Source organism: Onychomys torridus, chromosome 1 (assembly GCF_903995425.1).
Source record: "Onychomys torridus chromosome 1, mOncTor1.1, whole genome shotgun sequence".
NCBI lineage: Eukaryota > Metazoa > Chordata > Mammalia > Rodentia > Cricetidae > Onychomys > Onychomys torridus.
In genome coordinates, this window is record NC_050443.1 from 28,303,132 (window position 1) to 28,313,640 (window position 10,509).

Below are 10,509 nucleotides of genomic sequence, written 5' to 3' on the forward strand. Positions count from 1 at the left end.
CCCCCATAATGTTAGGTACTAACAACTGTTCTCACAAAGTAAATTGAACCAGTAAGTACGGAGGGAGGCAGATTACTCAAAATGGGCAAAGAAAATACTGTGAAGGTGACATTGGAGCCCTAGGCTTTAGAACAGACAGCGAGTCCTTCCGTCACCTGGGGATAGTGGGCCGGGGGGGGGTGGGGGGATGGCCAGGCAGGAAGTAGGGCAAAGGCCCTGAAGCAGTGATGAGCTGGTGCGCTGGGGGTGGGGGAACCGGTGGACGGTAGAGTGGGAGGAGAGCTGAGAAAATGACGTCAGAGTCGCAGCGGGGGATCGCGGGAATGGCCCTTTTGAAACCCGGCACCTCCGACCCCCAGAGTAGGGGGATGCCAAGGTACCCTTTCGTCTTGGATAAGTCTGGAGGTTTCTATATAGCCCTAGCCTGACCCCCTTCACCCCTTCATGCCCTCTTAGGTTCTGGCTCAGTGACCTCCAGTCTGAGGGATCTCAGGTGTCAGAAGTAGGTCCCTCGGATGTTCCAGCACCATCTCCTCGAGAACTCGATAAGGTTGACCTCCATAATTAGGAAGAAGGAAACCGGTCCCCCAAACTGTCCTCCAAGTCCTCTTGTGGGTATGGAGATGACCTTTCTCGGAAGAAGAAGAGGAAAGGGTCCCTCGATCCCAAAGAGTCTGGCGAAGTCGGAGTTACCCAGGCCACTCATCGGGTGCGCAGAAGCCGCGGAGCCACCAGAGAGGCCGGTGCCCGGGCGCCTCCCCGCCGCTGCGGCAAAGGCTGGGCGGCCGCGCCCTCCCCCCGCGGTGATTCATCCCGCCCCCTCCCGCTCCCTCCTCCCTCCTCCGACTCCCTCCTCCCTCCCGGGCCGCCGCTGCAGTGCGCAGGAGCCCTTGGTCCGCGCCCCAGAGCCAAGAGCCCGACAACCAGCTCCCGAGCTGCGTCCGGAACCAGGCAGGGGTCACCGCAGCCTGGATGCGCCCTGTGGCGCGAGCGCACGCAGCATCCAGAGCCTCCCGCCGCGCGGCGGGGATGCCCGCTCTCCCGGCCCCGGGGCTGGGCCCCTGGCGGTAACTGGAGCGGGGGGGCGCGCCCCCCCAGCCGCAGCTGCCGCGCCCGCGCCCGCGCCCGGGCCAGTCTCCTCCGGGCCCCATCGCCTGTCGCCGCGCTCTGAGCACCCGCCGCCCTGCGCGGCCATGGGGACGCTGCTGGCCCTCGTGGTGGGCGCGGCGCTGGGTGAGTGCTGCTGGGGGACACGCGCCATCTGCGCTCGGGATGCCCCCCGCCCACCCAGGAGCTCGCCAAGTCTCTGCCTGGGAAGTTGTGCGCGGTGCGAGGTCGCTAGGGTCGCGGGACCCCGGACGACACGAGAGGATCTTGGAGCTGCAGGGGATTCTCGGGGCGGGGCGGAGTTGGGGGCACTTGGCACGCAGGTAGGTCTGCGGGCGCCGGGCCGGGGGCGAGGAGACGCGGAGTCAGCTGCTCCAGAGCCCCGCAGGATGCAATGTGACACCCACAGCCGCGTGAGGGGTGGGGGGAGGCGGCGCCCGGGGACTGGGGCCCGGAGAGACAAACCCGGAGGGATGGATACCGAGGGAAGACTCCAGGTATGCCCTGGACGTGGGAATAAACCGAGAGACCGAGGCAGATAGGGACATTGGAGCGAGCGAGTTAAGAGCCGGAGCCAGGGACAGAGAAACTTGGGAGAGGTGGAAAGATCTGGAGGGACCTGGAGGGGATGGAGATAGAGAGGCAGCCCCAGGGACAGAATGCCTGCCAGATGGAGTTTAAAACAGTAACAGCAATAGTAATGGTGAGTTCTACAATGATGGGAAGACGGAGTGAGGGACACGTCCATGCTGGGACCTTCAGACACCCCTAGAAGAAATAAATATGGGGGAGACTGTGGCAGCAGGGAAGGCGAGCCAGAAGCCCTGAAGACTAAGAGAGATCAGGAGGTTGGGGGACAAGGGAGAGACCCAGAGCTGGAGTCGGAGACATGACTTCATCAGCTAGTGAGAGGTAGAGGTGAGAGTGGCAGGTAATGAGGTGAAGGAAGGACCCGAGGGCCAGGAACCCAGTGATGCAGCAAAGACCCTGAGGCAGTAAAGAACTTTTAACTTGGGGTGAAGGTCTTGACGTGAGGGAGTCTGGGGGAAACGGGAACAGGGCCGGGTGGTGAAGATGGAGAGGGGTGGATTGCAGAGGCTAAAGACGGCAGGGCTGGAGTGAGCCCCCCTCAGCCAGCCTTCCCATCTCTCAACCCATGGCTGGTTCTGCAGACCAGTTTCATGGTGGGACTGACATGGAATACTAGAGCTACTGCCTAGAAGGCTGTGGCCCTCTGGGGACCAGGGCACTTCGGTAGAGTTACTCCCCACAAGGACATCGTGTTTCCTGGGACCTTCGAGGTGCATATTCTACCTAGCAACTACAGGGAACAAAGATACAATTTCTTCTAGCTAACAGGCAGGGGAAGGGAAGAGGAGGTAAGGGTGGGGGAAACTGAGGCTCCCAGAAGATGGGTGACTTGTCAAGGTCACACAGAGAGTGAGAATCGGGGAGCGGCTTGGCATCCAGTATTTGTGAAAATGCTAAAAAGGAGACAGTTGCTTTCTGTGGGGCAGCGAGCTTGCTGTCACCTAGGGTGGCAGGTGCCTCTCTGACTGGAGCCCGCTGTGTGCGCAGTGTCCTCAGCCTGGGGGGGCTGCGTGGAGGTGGACTCCGAGACTGAGGCCGTGTATGGGAAGACCTTCAAAATCCTGTGCATCTCCTGTAAGCGTCGCAGTGAGACCAGCGCCGAGACCTTCACGGAGTGGACCTTCCGCCAGAAGGGGACAGAGGAATTTGTCAAGGTGTGTGGGGGTGCCTGGACTGGGCTGGCATCCGGGGGAATGGAGCCCACAGTGCTGGATCTCAAGGTTGTTTGTTTGCTTGCTTTTCAGTATTGCTTTTAGTGCTATTGAGACAGGGTGTTGCTAAGTAGTTCAGTCTGGGCTCTAACTCTTGGCAATCCTCCTGCCTCAGCTTCTGGGATTACGGGCACTTAGCTTGTGTGAGTGCTTTACTAATGATGAAGATGTGGATATGATGGGTGACCTGGATTTAAATCCCCACTCACCTTAGGCAAGTCACTGAGCATGGGTCCTGTAACAGTGAGGGGCCATGGTCTCTGCCTCATTTTTTTTTTTATATCACGTGTGTGTGTGTGTGTGTGTGTGTGTGTGTGTGTGTTCGTACATGAGTGCACGCATGCATGCGTGCCATGGCATGTGTGGACAGCAGAGCACAACTTGCAGAGGTCTACTCTATTCCACCACATGGGGTCTAGGGCTGGAACTCGGGCTATCAGTGTGGTGACAAGCACCTTTACCTGCTAGGTCTGCGGGAAGGCTAAATGAGCTGATGCAGCTGGCATATGGCAGGTAGTGAAAAAATGTCACTGGAATTATGTGGCACCAGCAAAAATGTCTTGGGTGGGTCAGAGAGCAAAATCAAAGAGCAAGGCTTCACACTGTGTGCATCTTTGAAATGTGTCTGTGTATGAGGGAGGCTGTGCCTGATGGAGACTGGTGGCTGGGAGAGAAAGAGAGGAAGGGGCTGCAGAGGCCAGGCAGAGCTTCAGACTGTGGAATTGTGTATGTATATGTGGCTTGGGGCTAGGACAGTCAGAAGCTGCTATGGTCCAAGGTGAGATCTCAACCTCCTTGATTCCTCACTGCCCAAAGTCAAGATGTCTGAGCTGGGGCTGGGGACATAGCTCAATAGTTCAATGAGAGAGCATTTGTCTGAAACCCACCAATACGGAGCTGGGGCAGGGCTTAGCAATAGAGCTCTTGCCAAAAATCCCCCAGTGAGGGGCTAGGGTGTGGCTCAGTGGTAGAGCACCTGCCTAGAATCCCCAGTGAGGGGCTGGAGGTGTGGCTCAGTGGTAGAGCCCCTGCCTAGCATGTTCAAAGGTTACAATGCTAGAAACACACACACACACACACACACACACACACACACACACACACACACACACAAGAACATACAAAAGATGTTGCTCCCATATATGCATCATTCATCTTTGGGAGGGTCAGACTGGGGACGTCTTGATGGTCGCTTGTGGAAGATAGGCCCAGACAGTGACTTATTTTTGGTTGTGAGCCTAGCCTTTAAAGGCTGAGCCATCTCTTCAGCCCCAGACAGTGACTTATATACCCCACTCATCACTAACCACCCCAAGATCCTACGCTATGAAAACGAGGTGCTGCAGCTGGAAGAAGATGAACGTTTTGAGGGCCGTGTGGTGTGGAACGGTAGCCGGGGCACCAAGGACCTGCAGGACCTGTCCATCTTCATCACCAATGTCACCTACAACCACTCTGGTGACTACGAATGTCACGTCTACCGTCTCCTCTTCTTTGATAGTTACGAGCACAACACCAGCGTCGTCAAGAAGATCCACCTGGAGGTGGTGGACAAGGGTGAGTTGAGCATTGTCACCCTCCGGCAAGCCAGATGGAGGGACAGATGGCAAGAAGGGACAGGCTGGTGCCACACAGAGACCAGCCAACAGCCTGTAGCCACAGGGGGAAGAACACCCCCCTTTCTGGCTCTGGAATCTTCAGCACTTCAGCCCATGGGAGGTCAGAGCAGGCCTTTCCCCTCACAAGTAGTGTGCACCAGGCTGCACTCAAGCTGTGTGACCTCTGACAGGTGTCTTTCTAGCTCTGAGACCCAGGAATGTCCCCAGGGACCAGAGAGAATATTGTATGTGGCTTGGAGTGTCTCTCAGGTGAGGCCGCACAACGGTGGGCCTTGGGCCTTTTTGGGGACCCAATAGGAATAGCAGATCCCTGTGGTGTTTCTGCACTCAGCATTTTACTTTTAGCTGCCTTGGACCTCTTCCTCAAACCTTCTTATGTTTTAGTTTTGCGGCAGGGTTTTGCTTTGTAGCCCAGGATACCCTCCAACTCCTCTTTTTTTTTTTTTTAGGAGGTGGGTTTTGAGACAGGGTTTCTCTGTGTAGCCCTGGCTGTCCTGGAACTTGCTCTGTAGACCAGGCTGACCTCAAACTCACAAAGATCCGCCTGCCTCTGCCTCCCAAGTAGGGAGATTAAAGATATGTTCCACAGGTAGACCATCTTCTGATTAGCATCAGTTGGAATTTTCCAGAGTCCCCCGCCGTGTCCTATTGTCTTAGAAAGTCAGGGAGCTATTCCAAGCCTGGAGGCAGTAAAGGACTCTGGGAAGTGGGTCCCTAGGGGCCAGTAGCACTTCATATCTTCCAACCTGGTGCCTTGACCTTCTGGCTTCTTAGAAAGTCCCCGTTGGACTCCCCCACCAGCATCTGAGGGAGAGGCTTCACCACCCCCATTCTGTGGACCCAAAGACCCAGGCTCGGGGAGATGAGATCCTGCAACCAAGTCACCTACCTGAGTCGGATCGGAACCCAGCCCTGCTGGGTTAACAGCCCCCAGCCCCAGACAGTTTCTCACGTGCACCATCAGCCAGAGCCTGCAGGATCCTTTTTATAATTAGCTGTTTTTATGTTTCTCATCAAAGTGGTACAGAAGGCAAGTGAGAGGCGCATCTGAGGGAGGCACGGGGACGTCACCATGCTGGGTGTGTGGTGGGTGGTGGGCAGACAGTGGAGTTTTGCCTGTAAGAGTGGGGTTCAGTAGAGCTCAGGCCACCCCAAAACCAGGCCTCACAAGGAAGCTGGAGAGCGCCATCAGTCTCTGTTCCCATGGGTCCTTGCTCAGGGCACTGCCACTGTAGAGCTTGACTTTTATCCGCATTCTGTTATAACTCTCAAAGCCTGTGCTGGCGACTGTGCTCAGAACACAGAGCCCTTTCTGCTGAGCTCATGTTTACAGAATAATCTAGCATATTCTAGCATTTTCTGCTTACCATTTACACACAGTACTGCTGTTTTAAAGTTTTTATTATATTTTTATTTCTTTGGTCTGAGAGGCGTCTGGCATGTGCATGCCATGGTGCACATGTGGAGGTCAGAGGTCAAGTTGTGGGCATCAGTTCTCTCTCCTCCCATCACATGGACCCTGAGGATCAAACTCAGGTTGTCAGGCTTAGCGGCAAGTGTCTTTATCTGCCGAGCTATCTAGGTGGCCATAGTATTATTGTATTATTTTTTGGTATTTACTTACTTAAATGTTTATTTTGAGACACATTATCCACTATGTAGCCCAGGCTAACCTCAGATTCACATTTCTACTCAAACAAATTCTCCTACCTCAACCTCCCTAGTGCTGGGATTATAGGTGTGAGTCACCACACCTGAAAAACTTAAGTGTTGTTTTATTTTCCCAGACACAGGGTTCCTCTGTGTGGCCCTGGCTATCCTGGAACCCACTCTGTAGATCAGGCTGGCCTCAAACTCAGAGCTCTGCCTGCCTCTGCCTCCTGAATGCTGCGATTAAAGGCATGCACCACCATGGGCAACTGGCTATGGTTTTTTTTTTTTGTTGTTGTTGTTTTTTAATGTTTTATTTTTTATTTATATTCTTTTGGGGCTTTTAAAGACAAGGTCTAATGTTACCCAGGCTAATATAATGACCAACTTGCTATATAGCCAAAGATGACCTTGAACTCCTGATTCTCCTTCCTGTACCTCCCACATGCTAGGATTACAGGGACGTGACACTTTGCCCATTTTATTGAGTGTTGGGGCACAAACCCAGGGCTCCGTGCATGCTAGGCAAAGCACTCTGCAGACTGAGCACCCGCTCTGGGCTTTTTGCTGCAGCCTCTCTCTCTGCAGCTCAGGCTGGTTTGAGACTTCTGCCTCAGCCTCCCAGGGACTATGAGTCTGGAGATGAGAGCCATCCCACCTGGCTCCTACCAGATCTGCTCGTTATTCTCACTCTCTGTCCTCCTGGGTTCCTGGTGTCACCCACTGGTAGCCCCTGAACACACAAGGAATCACACCCAAAAGCAGAATGATGGATGAAGGGCTGAGGAGACCCCTCCCGGGATAGCTGTGGAAGGTGGCAGGATGCAGCTGGGCACCACAGGAGATGGTGGTAATACACGTAGGAGAATCTGAACCCTGCTGAGGACTCTGGCCCACAGAAGGGCTGCTGTGTGGGCCCACAGGCAGCCTTAGAGAACCCCTGGTGTCTTAAGAAGGCAAAGGCCTGGTCTGCCATCCACGCTGAGGCTGAGAGAAGCCTGGGCTGTAGAGAGAGTTCAAGGCTAGCCTGGGGAACATGGCAGGACTCTATCACAAAATGAAAAAAGGGATGTGGCTCACCCAGCATGTGTAAGGCTCTGTCTGGCTTCAGTCCTCCAGAAAGGTGGGGGTGTTCACAGAGCCACCCAGAAGGAGCCACAGCCCCTCTGTGTGACTCGATGGGATCTCCCTTGGCCTCAATTCATCTGTAAAGTGAGGACCCTCAGTTCCTCCTCCTGAGATGCCCCATGGTTTGGTGGAGATGGCCTGGGCATTCCTCAGCTGTTATAGGGCTCACCTTGGCCACAGGACAGCGACAGTGCACTCTGAACAGTTATGCTTGGGGCGGAGCCCTAGCTCCGAGCCCATCTTGCTGTGTATCCTTGACTCAGCATTCAGCCCTCTCTGGGCCTTGGAGTCCTTCTCTGGACTGTAGATAGAAAAGACAACCCAATGGAATGTGGTTGTGGCATTCCTTAACTCTCAGCATTTGGAATACAGAGGCAGGAGGGTTGTGAGTTTGAGGCCAGCTTAGGCTACATAGGGAGTCCTGTCTCAAACAAAGAGAATTTAGCACAGAGTCAGGTGGAGAGGGGTAACTTATGGCATGCATAAGGCTGATAAGTGAATGAATGAATGAATGAATGAATGGGGAAGCATCCAGCCCTGCACCCTGCCCTCTCTTCCTCCGACCCAGAAAGAGCAACATTGCCCAGGCAGGGTGGCAAGCACAAAGCTCACAGGAGAGAAAAACCTCACTGGTCAGTAGGGGTGGGGCATGGGGGGGTGAGGTCCAGGCTACCAAGGGGGCCAGGGATGTAGGGTGGACACCAGCCAAATCCGGCTGAGGACATGTGCCAAAGTGTCCTTCCTTTCCAGTCCTCTGGCTGGACACACTCCCTTTACAGTTTAAATTTAGGTCCCATGAAAGGAAGCAGGAGAGGCAGGCCAGTGCTGCAGAAAGCGGGGAGGCTTTCCCGAAAACAGCCAATGCCGAGCAGTGTTGGCTGATGCTCCGTGTTCTTCTGTTGTCTCTGCCCAGCAACTCTGAGTGGTTTTGTCCTCATCTGACAGGGGCACTGGGGCTCAGAGAGGGGGAGTCAGTTGCACAACTAATAAAAAGCAAAGCCAGAGCCAGATGGTAGTGGTGCACACCTTTAATCCCAGCACTCAGGAGGCAGAGGCAGGTGGATCTCTGTGAGTTCAAGGCCAGCTTGATCTACAGAGCTAGTCCAGGACATCCAGGGCTATGCAGAGATACCCTGTCTCAAGGGGGGGGGGAGCAAAGCCAGTTCAAACCCCAACAACAGACCCAGAGTGACCCCAATTACAACAGTAATAAGAACACTTGCTGAGAGTTATTGACAGGCTGAACTGTCCTGAGAAACTGGTCTTTTGTTTGTTTTTTGCTGTTGGAGGTAACAGAGGTTCAGAAAGGCTTAGTTACTTTTCCAAGGTCACACAGCTGGCAGAGTGACCCCAAGGCTTTTGATTTGCGAGTTACAGTCTGTCAGCACAGCCTGTGCACCCTCCTAAATGTCACAAATGCCACAGGGAAGCAAGTTGACAGCGATCCCTAGGCCCTTTCCAGCACCTTGCCACTGTCAGAGTAACTGTAAGCCTCTAGAAACCAACACAGTGACCTTGTCTGCAGCCTGGGAGAGGTAGAGCACTTGCCTGTGTTTACACAGCAAGTGTGTCCCACTCTGGGGCTGTTGTGTCTCCTGGAGCCTCTGCCATCTCCTTAAACCCTGCCCGGCCCCTGCAGCCAACAGAGACATGGCGTCCATTGTGTCAGAGATCATGATGTATGTCCTGATTGTGGTGTTGACCATATGGCTCGTGGCGGAGATGGTGTACTGCTACAAGAAGATAGCTGCTGCCACGGAAGCTGCCGCCCAAGAGAATGCGTGAGTGGGGCTGCTGAGGAGGGCTGAGGCCACCCAGGTACCATCTGTCACTCAGCGCGTCTGTGTCAGAGACGAATAGAGTAGTTGGTTGCAGATGAGGAAAACGGAAGCCCAGAGAATGGGAGGATCACACCTCTGCCAGGCAGCAAAGCCAGGATTCGAACCCAAGTCTTTTGGTTGCCTCCACAGATTCCTGAATGTCACAGAGGTGCCCTGTAGTTACAGAGAGGCCTCTCATTCAGACTCAGGGGGCGCTCGGCCCAGCCCATGGCTCTCTCAGGTCTCAGTACCCCTGCATGCCTGAGGCAGGGACTCAGCTACCCCATTCTGTTCAGGGTTGGGCCCAAGGGTCACTGTGTGCCTTGCCTTTCCCTGAACAGCTCGGAATACCTGGCCATTACATCTGAGAGCAAAGAGAACTGTACAGGCGTCCAGGTGGCTGAATAGCGCTGGTAAGGCTGATGGACCGGTCTGGGCATCGCCAGCCAGGAAGGTTCAGGGACTGGATCTCCAAGTCTCCACTTCTTACCCTGCCGGCCCTGGGCTTCACCTCAAGGAAGAACCAGCCCTGATGGCTACCCTCTCCTGGCAGTGGGGATCAGGCCCTGATGGGGACCCTCCCCGCGGCAATAGGAGTCAGCCCATCGGCCTCCCCACCTCACAGTCCTGCATTGGAGCCACCTGGGTGGGAGCGGGCAGGGACTGATCCCACCTCACCCACCGCCTCCCGCCCACCCTCCCACCGCCATGCATGATGGGTGAAGCAATATGGCCGCCCCACCCTGCTTTTGCTGCCTGTTTGGGGGAGGGGGCGGTGAGGTGAGGGGGCAGGCTCCGCCCCCTTCTTTTTGCTGATTTGCACATAGGCCACTTCCCACACGCACTGCCAGGCCAGCCAGCCCCAGCCCTGCTTGATGGGGTCAAGAGTGGGGGCCGGGACAGGGACAGTCGTGGGCAGGGGGTTCTGGGCCTCATCTCCCCTCCTCTTCCTCCGGCTGGACCTGGGGTTCCCTCTCTGACACCTCCTAGCCCTGGCCCACCCGCCCTCTCTCACCAGCCTTCAATTGTGGTCTCTTGGGAAGGGCCTCTTCGGCCTCCTCTCTCTTTACAGAAGTAGTTTTTGTTCATGAAATAAAGATTCTTGGACTCGAGTCTCTAGGCTTTCATTAGCATCCTCCGCTCCCCTCAGCCCCAGTCCCAAGGCCTCAAGTGTCTCTTGGGAATCCCCCTTCCCTGCAAGCACAGGGCCTCTGACACATTTAAGGGGCTGATGAAGTGCTTAGAGCTTGGTTGACGCTCTGGAAGTCATTGTTTTCAGTGGGTAAGAGTCAGAACCGGAGTCCAGAGGTGGCTTTGGGATCTGCATGGACAGGCAACGGGATGTTAGGGTTTCGTGGGGCTTGCTATGCTTTGAGAACTGTG

The 10,509-nt window shown here is 55.2% G+C and overlaps 1 protein-coding gene across 1 annotated transcript; it reads left to right on the plus strand.

The window, feature by feature from the left end:
- The first annotated feature begins 835 nt into the window (after positions 1–835).
- On the plus strand, positions 836–10,238 carry Scn1b (sodium voltage-gated channel beta subunit 1). Its single transcript, XM_036182007.1, has 5 exons — positions 836–1,233; positions 2,686–2,852; positions 4,226–4,466; positions 8,946–9,087; positions 9,468–10,238. Exons 1-5 carry the CDS (start codon positions 1,194–1,196, stop codon positions 9,532–9,534), a joined length of 657 nt encoding a protein of 218 aa, XP_036037900.1. The 5' UTR covers positions 836–1,193; the 3' UTR covers positions 9,535–10,238.
- The last annotated feature ends 271 nt before the right edge of the window (positions 10,239–10,509 follow it).